A 17,555-nucleotide genomic window follows, 5' to 3' on the forward strand; every position below is an offset into this window, starting at 1 on the left:
CCGCCAGATGGCTTAATGTCGTCGATGGCGGTTCGATTGAAAAGTTATTATGAAATGTACATAAAATATTTTGTATTTTCTGTAATTTGATTAATTAACAGTACGTACGTAATTAAAATTATATTATTTAAACAAAATCGTGATTATTTTAATCGAACGAAAGTCTTTTTATTTATAATTGTAACGTTTATAACACATAAGAAATGCCCACTCATTTTAAATGGAAAGTAAATGGCAAGAAAAAGTTACACAAACCAACGAAGAAGGCATTCAGACAGCCTCCATGGGATGTGAGTTGTGTATTTTAAACATTTATTTTTATCATTTAATCAAGTTTAAATTATATTTTCAACTTGTTTCTTTAATGTAAAATTGTGTTTTATATAAAGCTTTCACACCAAATCTTTAATTGGAACTATTTTGATATTTGAAATTTTGACGTTGGAACTTGTCGGAACCGTAGACCGAGTGTGGGCGAGCCGCGGCTCGCCCACACTCNAGAGGATAAGGATAACTTGCCAAAAAGAAAACGCTCTCAGTTAATAGTGCTTTTAGTGATGACAAACAAAACATTGTTTAATTTATATTAATATGTGTCACTTAAGAAAATTTTAATAAAAATATTTATCTTAATTATGAAAATATAATAGCATGTTTTTTAATTTTTGGAACCTAACCCTCCTTTTCGTACTAGTTCTTTGTTTTGTATAACACTGATTCGTATAACACGGCAATTTTTTGGAACGTAACTACCCGTGTTATACGGTGGTTACCTGTATTTCAATCTTACATAAAACAAGGTTTTACTATATATTACTCAATACTAGAAAGCCCGATAGTTCAATTAATGTTAACTCACTCAAAGTTAAAATTTAAAAAAATTTTTTAAAAAGCAGGCAAATTTATAAAACAAAAATTAATGAAATTACTAAAAAGAAAAAATTAAAATAAATTTAAATTTGATTATTTTATGTGCAAAACAACACTAAAACAATTTCTATAGTTATGTTGCAAAAGAAAAAAATTACAATTAATTTAAAAAATTAAGGATTCAAAAAATGCATGCAGAATTAAATAAATAATAATAATTATTGAAAATAATTATAAAAATTAATTAATACTAAATAAATTAAACCTAAAAATTAATTAAAACCAAAAATAATAATATAATTAAAACTCTGGTCTTTACTCCGAAACCAAATTTAAAATAAAATAAAAATTAATTAAGATGAGATCAATTGAAAATTAAAACATTTTTAAATTGTTAACTTCCTCATACATTAGTTCAAATCTTTTTGATCTCTTAAGACTTTCAATTTCTTAACATTCTCTTTCAAGCCCATATTAATAAATATATTGAAAATGTATTATTTTCTTTTAATTCAAAAATGGACAGAACTTTCCAGTAGTCCCAATATAATCTCAGAAACTGAAATTTTATGGTAACATCATTAATATAAGTGATTTCTGTTGATTGATGAATTATATACATATGCTTATTACTTTCTGTTTCAGAACAGTATAACAGATTTGACAAATTATCAGTTAACTCCAGATGAAATTGTGAGTGAATTTTTTTCTAATTCTAAAATAATAATGAATAAAATGGATTAGCTTATTTATATAAACTTGATCTCAAATTGTTGCAGAAACGACGTCACGTCATTCATAAGTCAAAAAATGCAGAAATTGCAAAATTAGAACTTATTGAAAAATATCATCCAAGTCTTAAAAGTAAGTAGGTAATTGGAGTAATTCATATTTAAAGATGCCAAGTAATATGGACTTTCTAAATATTTTCTTTGATGTATCATGATCTATCTGATCTTGCAATAATATAATAATAATAATAATAATAATAATAATAATACAATAGGCCATGTTTTCACAAATTTTAACTTTTTTATATCTATAACTTAAAAAATAATTTCAGAAAACTTGTCAATAAACAATTGAAAAACTGATTTGCATAAATAAGTGCAAATATTGTATAGACTGGTATAAAAAATAATAATATAAAGAAGAATGAAATAGTTAATTAAATAACTTTTATGCTTTTAATTCATATTAATTATGCATTGAGCAAACTATAGTATGGTCTTTATGCAGAGTTGTGTACCAGCAGATACTTCATAAATTAAATTCTATGTAAATTTATGTTCCATCCAAGTAAAACATTTTACTTGTTTTTACGGTAATGAAAGATCTTTTAGTTTGATGCTTAATAAATAGAGCAAAATTTTATTATACTGTATTGAGTACACTACTTGAAAAAATAGTTTCACTAGAGTGTTCACAAGAGAGTAGCATTCAGTATTACTTTATGTTCAGAACAAAGGTAGCTGGAGAAGCATGGTGTGCTGATATTCTGAACATAGAGTTAGATTTATTAGAAGTGAATTAACTAACCATTTACCATTCAAAATGTGATACATGTACAGTGCAGGTAACCCCCGTATAATACGGCACTTCTATAGCACGGATTCACTCTAACATGGTTCGAGAATTGGTACCATCCCTGTATAACACGGGGCAATGACTTTTGGAACATCGAGCATGATTCACGTAAAACCCTCATACAACATGAAATGTAATAAATTTTTACATACTTAAGTAATAATAGTTCACAAAAATTATTATTTTCGTGAACTATTAGTACTTAAGTATGTAAATTTTCTTTTCTCGCCTTCTGTCCATACACATGGTCCTTCTCAAAACTTGTTTCAGTGTTGCCAGATCTTGACACTTCTGATTTTGGTGTTGCCAGATGATTTTCCCTTATTTCATACTTTCTTTATTCTTCATAAGTGCTTAGCACCATATAAGGAAACTTATAAAGATCTTTTAAAGCAAGCAATCTAAAATTACATACTTTTTGCAAAAGGTAAAGCATGGATCTGAAGATAATGCAGAAAAATGTTCAGAGGATAAGGATAACTTGCCAAAAAGAAAACGCTCTCAGTTAATAGTGCTTTTAGTGATGACAAACAAAACATTGTTTAATTTATATTAATATGTGTCACTTAAGAAAATTTTAATAAAAATATTTATCTTAATTATGAAAATATAATAGCATGTTTTTTAATTTTTGGAACCTAACCCTCCTTTTCGTATTAGTTCTTTGTTTCGTATAACACGGATTCGCATAACANGTTTTACTATATATTACTCAATACTAGAAAGCCCGATAGTTCAATTAATGTTAACTCACTCAAAGTTAAAATTTAAAAAAATTTTTTAAAAAGCAGGCAAATTTATAAAACAAAAATTAATGAAATTACTAAAAAGAAAAAATTAAAATAAATTTAAATTTGATTATTTTATGTGCAAAACAACACTAAAACAATTTCTATAGTTATGTTGCAAAAGAAAAAAATTACAATTAATTTAAAAAATTAAGGATTCAAAAAATGCATGCAGAATTAAATAAATAATAATAATTATTGAAAATAATTATAAAAATTAATTAATACTAAATAAATTAAACCTAAAAATTAATTAAAACCAAAAATAATAATATAATTAAAACTCTGGTCTTTACTCCGAAACCAAATTTAAAATAAAATAAAAATTAATTAAGATGAGATCAATTGAAAATTAAAACATTTTTAAATTGTTAACTTCCTCATACATTAGTTCAAATCTTTTTGATCTCTTAAGACTTTCAATTTCTTAACATTCTCTTTCAAGCCCATATTAATAAATATATTGAAAATGTATTATTTTCTTTTAATTCAAAAATGGACAGAACTTTCCAGTAGTCCCAATATAATCTCAGAAACTGAAATTTTATGGTAACATCATTAATATAAGTGATTTCTGTTGATTGATGAATTATATACATATGCTTATTACTTTCTGTTTCAGAACAGTATAACAGATTTGACAAATTATCAGTTAACTCCAGATGAAATTGTGAGTGAATTTTTTTCTAATTCTAAAATAATAATGAATAAAATGGATTAGCTTATTTATATAAACTTGATCTCAAATTGTTGCAGAAACGACGTCACGTCATTCATAAGTCAAAAAATGCAGAAATTGCAAAATTAGAACTTATTGAAAAATATCATCCAAGTCTTAAAAGTAAGTAGGTAATTGGAGTAATTCATATTTAAAGATGCCAAGTAATATGGACTTTCTAAATATTTTCTTTGATGTATCATGATCTATCTGATCTTGCAATAATATAATAATAATTAAAATAATAATAATAATAATACAATAGGCCATGTTTTCACAAATTTTAACTTTTTTATATCTATAACTTAAAAAATAATTTCAGAAAACTTGTCAATAAACAATTGAAAAACTGATTTGCATAAATAAGTGCAAATATTGTATAGACTGGTATAAATAAAATGTTAAGATAAGAGAGAGAAATATGATATTGCCTATACACATATGTATTATATATTTATGATGCAGCTATAAAAAGGTACCTTAACTTGGAAACATCAGTTTTCATTTTTTGAATGCATATTATTCCATAGATTAAGAGGACTATTTAAGAAACTGTTTGTAGCTTAAAATGTTACCAAACATTACTAGAAACATTTAGTATTGAAGCATAAAACTGACAATTTCAACTGCATTTAGATCATGTTTTCTTGCTCTACAGAAAAGTTTATTTTTTTAACTTAAGTTATCTTCTTTTCATAGATTGCATCACACACACACACACACACACACACACACTATATATATACATATAAGAAAGGCCATATATATATATGTGGCCTTTCTCAGGAACTGCAACCAAGTTCCTGAAGAAGGCTTCGATATAGGCTGAAAACATTTGAACTGATTTGTTACCCTGTTGGATTGAAATGTTGATAAGTATGGATATAAATGAAATATAAAGTTTTTTAACATTTAAATCATTAATGTATTTTTTGTATTAAATATATTCTGTTGAAAAATTAGATTTTGTACTGGTGGTAGTATTTATAAAATTCTCAAAACTTATAAAGTATACTGTTTTAAGTTTAAAAAATATAATCATCTTTTAAAAATGAATACTTGATTTATAGTTTATTTTTGCAGTTTAATTATGTATATAGAGACAAAACAATTTTTATGATTGGGCTGCAATTTGAAAAAATTGTAGACCTATAAATTCCTACTGATGTCCATCCATTTGGCTGTCTATCTTTCCTTATACTAAAGAACAGCGTTAGATAGTTGAAAGATGAGACTAGGTATGGAAACCTTAGGAGCGGGAGGTCCCGATAACTATATTATTATATATTAGCAAACTTATGGTGCAAAACGTAAGTCATGTTATTTCAATTCAAAAATTTTCCTTGAAAGGTGTTAGATAGATGATCAGCACGACTCTATTGTTAAAGAAAAAATATGATGTATGGGGGCAAGACACTACTAATTTCAGGTGTAAAGCATATATTTTAAATTTAAAAAATTATTAAAAATATGATCAAAAATTGCAGCCTGGCATCGTGACAATATCACAATAAATAATTGCTCATTTTCTTTTGCTTTTTAGTTTAGATTTTGATTTATTTTAACAGTGTGATGATGATGGTGTAAATTTGTCTTATTTTAAATAAAAAATCACCTATTTTAGCAATATTTTATATTTTTGTTAATTGAAAGATATTAGATTATTTTACTATTTTAAATAAAATCAAAATTTTTACTTATATTAGTAATGATTTATAAATTTTGAATAATCTTATAATAAAATTATTGCACAATCATTATTAAAGATGTTCATCCTCTTAGAATTTGGTTTTGTTACTTAAAATATAGTTAATTAAGAATAAGCATTGATTTTAAAAAAATTATCATATTTTAAATGTTATACTATATTTAACTGTACTAATTCATAACTGTTTTAAAAAAAGTTTTTGAATTTTTATTTTGTTTATTACATACATTGAATTTTAAATATTTTCAAGTGCAGCCATTTATGAAAATTTGATTTTATTGTAGTTGCTAGTTTACTGCTATTGCTTAACATAATCCTACTTGTATAGTTCAATTCAGGATGATTACATATTTAAAAATATAAGGTCAAAATTGGATGAATATATGTATTTATGTATTTAATTCAACATATATATTCACACAAATATATACACTTCTAGATTTTTATATCTTCTGAAATTCATCTCTTCCAATAATGTAAAATATAGATAAATGAGCCAAATTATATTTGTAAGTTAAGAAAATGTCACTTGGAATAAAAATATTTTACAATTATTGACAAATTCCTTTTTTATTATTTCATTCTTAAATGTCTGCTTCAGATGATTAACAATAATACAGTAGTTATATTGTATTTACAAGTTTTTAAATTTAAAATATAATGTACTCCCAATTATCTGGGCCAATCATCAGTAATGGAGACATGAACAATAAGGAAACATGGATAATCAGCAAATCTATTTTAATGAAAGCTGATCAATTTTTCTTTCATTTAGTTTTTAATTTCATATTAAATTTAACATAATAGTTCACATATTACGAATAAAATATACAGTATTTTGAGAATGATAATTAATTAATTAATTAATTAATTAATAAGCTTTAGATGTGATCAGAGTTGAGTAAAACTTTTGATGTAAATAGAAAATTCAGAAACATTTACTGAACTAGTGCCTTTCAGTTCACTATCAGTTTCTTCTATTATTAACTGAGAGTGATAGGTTGTCAGCTAGCTAGCATCATAAAAAATCATTAATTTTGTGATGTTAATGATTTATTGATAAGGAAATGATTCAAAAATATTTTCTTTAACAATTTTACAACTTATTTAATGAAAAAAAAATACAGTATGTGACTGCAGGGTCGGCACCTTTTTCATGCCATGTCAGGACTGACATCACTGTGTCTTTTAGGAAAGACACAGAAACCTTGATGGCCACTTTTATGCACAAGCAGTTGCATTGTAGCAATGTTGATTGTAGGCACTTAGGCTTGGATTGGAGTCTGGTATGAGACAACTAGAAAAAGTGAATGCATTCCACTGCAAGTTAACAATTAACAATACCTGTTTATATATCAATTATAGTTCCTGACTGAGAGAGAGAATTTACAAATCAGTTGAGTGTTGATAAATACTTTAGTAGAAATTGGTTACTTGGGAAATTGTAGAATCGGTGGATCGATGTACTGTTGGTCCACCAGGTGGTTTGGAAGAAACTTCGTTGAATCGAGAAAGTGAAAGTGTTTTTTTCATCTTGAGAAGGAAGAGAATCGGTGATGACTTGAGCATTATTTGAAACAGGATTGGGCATAAAAACCAGTTCAAAGGTGGAGAACTAACAATGATGGCAAACTGTGATGACGACAAAACTCCTTCTTTTTTATTATGGGGTTCCTCGTGGGTTTTTCCCATGACTTCATTAGGAATTATTATACATCAGGGCCAATAGTTAAATTTCAATTGTTAGTTCTGGGTGACACATTCAATTTGTCACCTTAAACAAGGAAGCAAGTCCATGGGAAAAGTTTTAATCCTATCTTCTATGATTTTTTCTCTCAAACATTTTTTTAATAAAATTTTTGTCAAGTCCAGGCTCTCACAAGTATACACATAAGTAAAGCCCTATTCCTCAATAATCAACTGTACTTACTGTATTTATTAGACCATTTAATTTAGGCCTTGACATTCTGGAAGTAGTTCTGATGCTGAATATACCATATTAAATAGCAAGAGTTAGCAATACAGATTTTTTTATTTTAATGCTAATATTTGTATTCCTGACAAATTTTTATCAAGACATAAGCATCAGGATTAATCTACAAATGGAAACTCAAGAGTATACTATAATTTAAATTTTACTCATTTTTTTATAAACAGTATTAATATTTTATTGAATTTTTACATATTAAATATTTAAAATTATAAATTTTTTAAAACAGATACATCTGATTCTTCAATAAATAATATTGAAAACGAACATAATTCACATCAAGTAATTCAGGTAGAGTTGTTTTTTCTATTGTGATTGTAAAATAAATTCTTTATTTTAAATATCAGTTTTGTGTAGGATTATCTTTCTGTTCCTTTTGTTACAATTCCTCCTGTACAGTCAACAAAAGATAGGTAACAAATAATTTAAGCTTTATAAACTATAATATTTATAATATAAAAATATATTTTTCAGTTGTAAATATTTTTTTAGTATAGATAATACTGCAATTAATGAAGATTGTAAGAACAGAACAAATTATCATTGGATAAATGAAAGTAAATAAATAAATTATATTGTAAATAATAATAATTAGATATTTTTAAATATATCTGCATATAATAATTAATTTTTATAATTTGGAATTTCCATTTATTATTACATGTATCTTAAGATTTTGAAAATGTAAATGTTAATACAAGTTTTCAAGCAAAATACTTTCATCAAGAATTGCAAGTTGATCCTTATGATATACAAGAGGTGGTTATTTTTCTTTTTATTATGTAATTATAATTTGCAAAAATTGATTAAAATTATAATTAATGTTTTTATAATGAAAATGTTTGTATTCCAGCTACTATTGAATTTGCAAAGAAAATTGAATATTGAAGATAGTGACAAAAGTACAGAAACTGATGAAACTGAAACTTGTGTTTCAAGTGTTACATCATTATTTATTAAAACATTAGATAAATTAAGTCAAAAATATGTAAAGGTTAGTTCATTTACAAGTTAATATTAATTTATTACCAATATTTATTATATTCATATTATAGATACAAGAAGAACTGAAAAAAGAAAAAAAAGCAAGGCACCGTTTACAAAAAGAAGTAGAAGGATTAAAGTTAATTGTAAATGAAGTAATGCAAGTAAGTTATTTGTTAATTATTAAAATTTCTTTGTAACTAGAACTGATTAAAAGTATACAAATGTATTCCTTTGTTCACATTATATATCTGATAAATTTAAACTGTATACTGATTTGTTGACTGTTCTTTTATCTGTTCAAATAATAGTAATGAATAATTTAATAATAATAATGAATAGTAATTTAGTAATGAATAATTAACCATGAAAATCTATTATTACAATAGGTCAGAGTACATAAAATTTATTATTAAATTCTTTTGGAATTCAGTTTTGAACTACATGATTCAAAAACAGACTTCTATATCTTTCAAATTTAATTTTCATTATAAATTTTATAGAAAATAGCTTTTTTAAAATATATGATTTTTCTACAGATGTAACGTTCTTGCTAAATATTGGTACAAGAACTTTTTATCCAAAAAGTATATTTAATTAATCACATAGTTTTGTTCTATAAGTTTGATAATTTTGTATTTATTTATTTCTAATACAGTGGTGCCATGTACTTTGAATTTAATTCATTCCAAGAGACTGTTCAAAATCTAAAGTAATTTTTTTCCCATTAGAAATAATGGAAATTGAATTAATCCATTCCTAAACCCTAAACCAGTGTTTCTCAACGGGGTGATATCGCCCCATGTGGGTGTTTTTCCGCGTTGAGGGGGCGATTAGTAACAATTTATATTTTGGGGGGCGAAAAATAATTTTCTGGGCGATATAGTAAAACATTATATTAAGAATAATTGGATATTTTATTCATTATATCGTACAATAATTAAACAAATAACATTATACTAGTCACTAGTCTATTCAATACAGTACGAATTTGGCGTTAGCCTTGGTCCTCGGCNGTTTTTCCGCGTTGAGGGGGCGATTAGTAACAATTTATATTTTGGGGGGCGAAAAATAATTTTCTGGGCGATATAGTAAAACATTATATTAAGAATAATTGGATATTTTATTCGTTATATCGTACAATAATTAAACAAATAACATTATACTAGTCACTAGTCTATTCAATGCAGTACGAATTTGGCATTAGCCTTTGCCTGCGGCATCAGAATTTTGAAGTGAAGGGGGCGATACTACGTTGAAAGGGGCGACGATTCGTAAGAGGTTGAGAAACACTGTCCTAAACAATAACCATTCCAATAAACTTAAAACAGAAAATTTGCATAATTTAAGGTGAAAATAACACAAATTAAGGTAAACGCACCGGTAGTGGACACTGCACGAGTAGTGGACACTTTGAACTTCAAATATGAGTAATAAGGTTGTAGATGGCTTCACTGTTCAAACATACAAATCATTGAGTAGACAAAACTTCTGTCTACTGAATGATTTGTATGTTTGAAGTGTGAAGCCATCTACAACCTTATTACTTATATTTGTAGTTCAAAGTGTCCACTACTGGTGCGTTTACCTTAAATGCCCTAATAATAAGTTAAAAAACAAAACAATAAATAAAAAATGTAAATACTGTACAATGAAATGAAAATTGCATTTACTGGCTCACATCATGAACTTCAGCATCTTAAGCATGACTGCTAATCTACCACAAGTTTACTGCTTTCATGCTTTGCAATAACTTCCTTTTTTACTTCAGTCGTTGATATTACTACCTTCCTCTTGGACTTTGTTACCTACACCCATTTCTGGAATGCCATGGTTAATAAGTAAAGGTTATAAATTAGGTTGAACAAAAAGTTTTTGCACATTTTTAACAGCCATTATTTCTTAACATAATTAAATCCTCGTCTACTTGTATAACAGTTGTGAAATATAACACATTATTGCTAAGGTGAGATTGTAATTTTTGTTTAGAAGCTTATTTTAAACTTTTTACTTCACATATTGTTTGAATAAAATCATATCAGACATATTATGCTTTATGAGTTTGGAAAAGGATATACAGTAGCGCATCAATTATCTGAATGTCAATCAACTGAAATGTCAATTAACCAAAAGCTTTCCAGTCAGCAAATTTAAATTTCCACTAGTGCTGTGGCACTGCAATCTTTGGCTATGTTTTGGGCTACTCCATTATTATTTTTGTTGGTGTGCGTGTTTTAGCTGGCAGCACTGGTGCGACCACGAAAGGGTACTTAAGGACGTGCCAGGATTTGAATGAATTTCAACATGGGATAGGTTAATATATTTTTTTGTACATAATCGGTTATCTGAAAAATCGATTTTTCGAACAACCCCAATCCCCAATTGATTCGGATAATCAATGCTCTACTGTAATGTTGTACAAACAGTAAAAAAATTTGTAATGTGTATGGGGTACATGCTTCTAAACTTCAAACATTGTGGTTTAAAAAATTCTGTTTGGGAATTTTTGAAGTAGAGAATACAAAATGTACAGAGTGCCCAAAAGCTGTCTATGAATAAAAATTGTGGTAAGAAATTATTAAAACTCGACAAATGACACACAATATATCTAACTGAAAACACCATAAGTAAAGCGAAAAAAGCACTGAAAACATGACTGTAATGCATGAGTGAGAGACAACTCTGGTACACAACAGATTGCATTTATGCTTCAAGCATGTTTTTTCACTGCCTGTTCAGTTTGAACTTTGAAGCATCATTTGAATACCGAGGTAAATTTTTCTTGAATTTAGCAAACTCTTGTGTTGGAAGTTAGAGTTGTTCAAGTACAAGGTACTACTGTATATTTGATTATTTATATTAAATTGTACAACTGAATGTTTAAAGTTAGCTTTTTCTTCATTTTTTTTCAATTTCTCATTTCCATCATTCATGCCATTACCTTTATTACCATAATAAAAATGCCAGAGTCTGTTATTTAGTATCTTTTCAATTTTGTAAATAATTTGAAAGCTTAATTAACTGTCATTTAAAACCTTATGGAGAATTTTGTCTTTTATTATAAATGAAATATTTATTTATTTTTCATTATTAGCAAAGTTATTTAATTAATGATTGAAATATATACAAAATGTATCAGGTTTTGTATTATTACTAAACAGATAATAAATATATTTTATCTATGGTTTTTCTTTAAAATAGCAAGATATAAAAATTATACTTGATTTGAACTTAATTATAATTCTACACAGAAAAAGGTCTGTTTATGAAAAAGTATTTGAGAATAGTTTATTTTTTTAGATGAATTTTTAAATTAGTAATTACATAATTTGTTGCAATTGTTATAGAAAAATATATTTTGATCATAATATATATTGAATTATTTAATATTGATATTAAGTAAGTTAATATAATTTTATTTTTTACAAATAGATTTAATAAATGCATTGTAACTTTATCCCTTAAAACAGATTTAAGAGAAAAAAATTAAACAAAGTTACTTTTAAAAATTATTTTGTCTTTAAGAACTGAAGATATTAAGAATATGATAACAGAAATGCTCTTCATATTAAATTTGTAAATGAAAATATTTTGTAAGCAAATTGATCTTTCCATTTAGTAGGAATGTATAGTAAAACTAGACAGACAGACAGAATGTAATTCTATAAATACTTCTTATGAATTTCTCTGCTTCTATGTTAAATTTGGGATTTAAGAAATTCACTTTCACTTCATGTAATTGATTTACTATTAATGTCTCTCTTCTATTATAGAAGATTCCATTCTATAGAGTTATATGTATGTTTCTGCATGTTTCACTGTATTGAAACATTATTCATCTATCTAAACATTCACATTCTAACATTCATATATGTTTTCCATATTTTTTGCATTAGGACAAATCTAAAATTTTTAGCACATTCTGTAAAGTATATCACTGTACTGTATTTTGTGTACAAACAAAATATCTTTATTTGCATTAAATTTATTAGTGTTTCTATTAGCTTCAAAAACTGAAGATTTTAAGAAAAACAAAGTTATAATAATAAAATTGAAATGTTAAGTTAGGCTGTAGTAATAAATTAAGTTGTTCCTGAATACTTGGTACAACTACAGTTTGCCTTGTGTTGAGTAGTTAGTCGCTAACTACTTCATACAAGGCAAATTGGCATTATTATATTAATTTATTCTCACTGTTTTCAATGAATTACATTCGTTACTTATACTTGAGAACTTGTTCTCGGAAAGTCATTCAATTCTTGAAAGTTTCCAATTCATAAAAATGTTGGAATTAATTAGAAGAGGAATTGAATAAAGATTAATAATAGCAAAGACCTTGTGTTCATATGTCTTCTTGTCACATAAAGTTTGTTTTTCTGAAATACTTCAAAATAATTCTTCGAATAGGGTTTGTCATGCTATGCCATGACCATTATACCTGGAGATGATTTCACTTATTTGTTCACAACAAGTGGAATCTTAATTTTATTCTTTCAGGTTTAAGTTACATTCTTTATACCCAAAAAAAATCTTTGTTTCTGCTTGGACAGGTTTTAGGCTTATACTAAAATTTAACACAGAAAATACTGAATTCTGAAAATTTTTTTCTATTAGGCATAGGCACCATAGGTAGGCTTCCATTTCAGATAGGTTTTGTTGTACATTAATTTTATAAAAACATATAAAATTTATTACCATATATGCTGGCTTATAAATTTACCTCAAGATTTTCCGCTCAGAATTCTGTTTTAGAGTTATATTGACCTTATAAGTTAACTCCTGAACATAAAGTAGTCTACCAATAAGCTAGAATTGAAAAAATTTGGATATAAGGTGAATCCCATAAATATAAACACACTGATAGCTTTCCATATAAAATCATTCAGACTGAAAACTTTGCAAAAATAATTTATTCTTGGTTTTCTTGAACTTTTACAAATGCACATGTAAAAAATGGTAATAATTTATTGTGACAAAAAATAAACAACAATTTTAGCAAATTACAATTAATTTGACTGTCCCAAAAATATAAAGGCATATACCAAAATTAACTGAAACAATTAATGGCTTGCTAATAAATTACATTTAACAATAACCTAATATCCAATGAAACTTTCTTTAGCTAAACTAACTTTGTAAATGTAGTCTGGCATTGATTGTATGAGTTTTTGGAGAACAGAGGTGATTATTTCTTCCCATTGACAAATAATGGTCTTTTTAGTTCCTCCGCACTATATTGCTGGCCCCTTGCATATCCAGCTCTAATCAGATTCCCCAAAGTTTCTCCATTGGATTAAGATCAGGGGATAGAGCTATAAACAATGCATAAATTGGATAATAATAATAGTAAAGAAATGAAATACAGTCGATCCCCCCTATAACACGGTAGATACGTTCCGGTTTTTATGAAATCCATTTTCTACGAGTCCTTAATTTAAATACATGAGCCAATCACAGCCTGGCACGTATGCAGTTTATGGACTACGGCTGTTTGAAAGGTTTTCTTCCATAAAATTAATAGATTCTAGACTAATTCGACTCAACATTTCCAAAATACATATAATTTTTTGGGAATAATCCATATAAACTATGCTATAAAAAAAAATTGTAGGATTACTTACCGAGTGTGCACAGTTCAATGACGCCATTACTTAAGCTTGTTTTCGTCGTGGAGCGGTGCATCAAATGGTGCTCACATGCTTCCTGATAAATTATTTTTCTGCGAAAACTTTGCTGAACTTTGGAGACATCATTAATATAAATATAATTTTTATGGCTGTTAAATAATAAATAGTTTTTAGTAGGTCTGCTGTTCATTTAAACTCAACAGTTTGTGCAATATTCGCTATTGGTCTAGATTCATCCAATCCTGTCGGCGATGATGTTTTACTGAATTATACGAGTCTCTTTTAGTGTGTTTATACGAATACAGTCGCAATTTTTTCGCCATCATATAGGAATCCGAACTATATGAACCCATTTTATAGGGGGGTTCTACTGTACACCAAAAACACCAGCAGAAATTAAAAATATTTAATGATAAACAAATGTTTTTGATAAATTTAGCTATCATTATCAGGTTAAATACGTTCACAAAAAGAAGAATGCAGGTGAATTGAATGTTGTAATTTAAAGGAAGAGTTGTCATGTAATTGATTGCTGATGATGTTACATGTAATATTTACAGTATTTCTGAACTTCAAAAAGACATATCCATGCTAGAAGGAAGTTTTGCCATCTTTGAAATTTATGGTCTTATTTTTCTTATGCACCCTGTATATCTCTAGATTTTCCAGGTGTATGAGAGAGTTGCATGTAGTAGTCAGGTTCTGTCTCTGTGCTTGGATTTGATGTTCCATGGCCAATGCAGTCATGTAATGTCCTTTTTTAATTGAAGTTACCTGTTTTGTTAGACATTTGTGTGGACATCTTGTGGTGCCAATTTATTCCATTCGCTATCCAAGGGTGGTGTGAGTGAACTGGATGGAGTAAATGCATGGGAGATGATGATCTTTAGAATTCTTCAGGAGTATACCAGTGTTCCTTCTGAAGGCTATGTCAATATTACAAAGGCCAATAATATTGGGCATGTAAGAAATGGGGTTTGCCTCAACCAATTGTTAAATTAGTGTTTCTAACCAACTACAGTCATTTCTAGTAGTTTCTGCTGGGTTAATGTTGATCTCTGCTATCTTAATATGAACCTGCCTTATATTTTTGGAACACTTTTATTAACTGTCTAAAATTGTTTTCTGTTTTAAGAAATTAAAAATATATATTTAAAAAGTCATAATAATAAAGTTTTATATAACCTAAAAATAAATAGGATATGCAAATTATTCCATGAGAATGATTTTATATTTATTAGTACCTTTATATTTATGGGATGCACCTTACTATAGGATAGCAAAAGTGTGTAGTAAGGCTTCACTATTTTTATTGAGACCTATAATATCTTTTAATACGAAGGGAATTTTTTAAATAAGGTCTGTTTTTTGATAAGAAGAAAAATATTATAAATATCGTTAAAATATATTTTTTTCCATATTCTACATACTTTTATCTACTTTTCTATGTAATTTCCATTCTTGTTCAAACATTTGTCATACCCACTCAAAAATTTTTTAAATTCCGACTTCAAAGAAATCTGCCACCGGAAGACATAAGGCCATGCCGCTTGTCTTGTATGACGTGGCGGACTTTTCTCAAGGTCACACAGTAAGCATCATAATTGATTGTTGTGCCTCTTGGCATAAAATCCACTAACAAAGTCCCTTTCCTTTCCCAAAAGACAGTTATCATGATCTTTCGTGCTGAAATCAAGTAACAGATCATATCTTACAGTTGGATGGTAGTTGGGTTTTAGTTAAGTTTTAACTTAAAATATTTATGGTCTATTGGAGTGGTGCACAGCAATTGCTGGGAGTGCTATTTCATTTTACCAATTCTTTGGTAAAAAGTTTGAATTTTATACCAGCCATATACATTGACCCTTAGCTTTGAAGAGCTTTTTCAGGTTTAAAAATTGACTTATATGCTGAAATATACAGTAATTTTTAATAGTTATTAGATAACAGTGATAATGTATGAATAGTTGGTTAATTTTTAATTTTTATTTTATTTAGAATGTTACTTCACTACATGAAAAAGTGAATAACTCAAACACAGTCAATTGTTCTCAGATATCATTCTGTAATCAACAATGCCAGACAGATTTAACAAGTGATATACCAACCAGAGATGATCCGATAAATGCTAATAATAAGATTTCATTCAATAATGAAGACAAGTGTTTCACTGCGAGTGCAATGATTAACAATAATGTTAGTGAATTATCTAATATGACTTCAGTTAATTGCAATTGTAGTTCTGTCACTCAAGGATGTGTGCTACCTCATCAGTGGACAAAAGCCATAATGCTGAAACCACCTATTCAACTTGATTTAAATACATACAAATCATAAAATGTAAAATTAGGAAATTTCATCTTGATGTCTGATAAAATCAAACTCATTCATTTACAAACTATTATATTACATAATTTTTATTTTTATGCAAACATTCTCAAAAACTTTTTTTTTATATCTTTTTAAGCATTAATAAACTCCTAATTAAATATATGTTGAACTTATTCATTTACTTTTAAGAATGATAAATTATCATTATTATTTTGTGTTTTCTATCTATACATAAATTCTTAAGTAATATTTTTATTATAATGTCAGGCAAAATAAATAACACAAGAACTTAGTTTTATTGGGAAATTTAATGTTGATTGAAAATAATTTGCTTCAATAAATTCTCATGTAGTTTTTGTTTGTATATAAAAACAATATATATTGATACAGAATATTTTTTATTCATTTAAAATAAATAAAACAAGATTATACAATACTTTTTAATAATATATATATATTTTGAAATATGACAAATATATTTGGAACAGAACATTTATTTAAAAAAAATTAAAAATTATATTTAATCTATTGAATTATCTGTTATTTTTATTTTATAAAATTTAATATAAGGTAAATTATAAACTATTTTATAATAATAATTTACATATAAGAAATTATTAAGATACTAGAATTATCACAATTTCATCTATTCATAAAAATAACCAATACTTTGCTAACAGACTTCTTGAATCTGAATAAACTTTCACTAATAGTATAAGATTGAAAATTGTTATGATACCTTATGATATAAGTTTTAAGAGACATTAATTTAAAATTTAATAATATTTCAGTTAAGTTATTTTATACATGTATATAATGTATTTATTTTTAATGTGATTTTAAATAATTTACATTGCAGTGGATTTCAAAAAGCAAACTTTGAAAATTATGTTTAAACATAAAAAAATATAGAAAAATATATATATATATTGTATATATATATAAAATTAAA

The 17,555-nt window shown here is 26.6% G+C and overlaps 1 protein-coding gene across 2 annotated transcripts; it reads left to right on the top strand.

Moving 5' to 3' along the window:
- The first annotated feature begins 27 nt into the window (after positions 1-27).
- On the top strand, positions 28-16,747 carry LOC111633998. 2 transcript variants are annotated; one of them, XM_023378665.1, is made up of 10 exons: positions 28-290; positions 1,516-1,563; positions 1,650-1,734; positions 7,891-7,952; positions 8,019-8,074; positions 8,154-8,218; positions 8,335-8,420; positions 8,515-8,655; positions 8,717-8,809; positions 16,271-16,747. In XM_023378665.1, the coding sequence occupies exons 1-10, from the start codon at positions 204-206 to the stop codon at positions 16,607-16,609; spliced, it is 1,062 nt and encodes a 353-aa protein (XP_023234433.1). In that variant the 5' UTR covers positions 28-203; the 3' UTR covers positions 16,610-16,747. The 2 variants fall into 2 exon arrangements, with proteins under 2 accessions (XP_023234433.1, XP_023234435.1); XM_023378667.1 differs by lacking the exons at positions 28-290; positions 1,516-1,563; positions 1,650-1,734 and adding exons at positions 3,769-3,794; positions 3,868-3,915; positions 4,002-4,086.
- The last annotated feature ends 808 nt before the right edge of the window (positions 16,748-17,555 follow it).

This window comes from Centruroides sculpturatus, unplaced genomic scaffold (genome assembly GCF_000671375.1).
Source record: "Centruroides sculpturatus isolate CEXI.00-Female unplaced genomic scaffold, Cexi_2.0 scaffold826, whole genome shotgun sequence".
Taxonomy (NCBI): domain Eukaryota; kingdom Metazoa; phylum Arthropoda; class Arachnida; order Scorpiones; family Buthidae; genus Centruroides; species Centruroides sculpturatus.

What these genes read in the sequence shown, in the direction of transcription:
- LOC111633998 (XM_023378665.1), top strand. Translation starts at nt 204, where the DNA reads ATGCCCACTCATTTTAAATGGAAAGTAAATGGCAAGAAAAAGTTACAC. An exon ending in TCAGACAGCCTCCATGGGAT is followed by an intron (nt 291 to 1,515) that starts GTGAGTTGTGTA and finishes TTTCTGTTTCAG; the next exon opens with AACAGTATAACAGATTTGAC. An exon ending in ATTCACATCAAGTAATTCAG is followed by an intron (nt 7,953 to 8,018) that starts GTAGAGTTGTTT and finishes AGTTTTGTGTAG; the next exon opens with GATTATCTTTCTGTTCCTTT.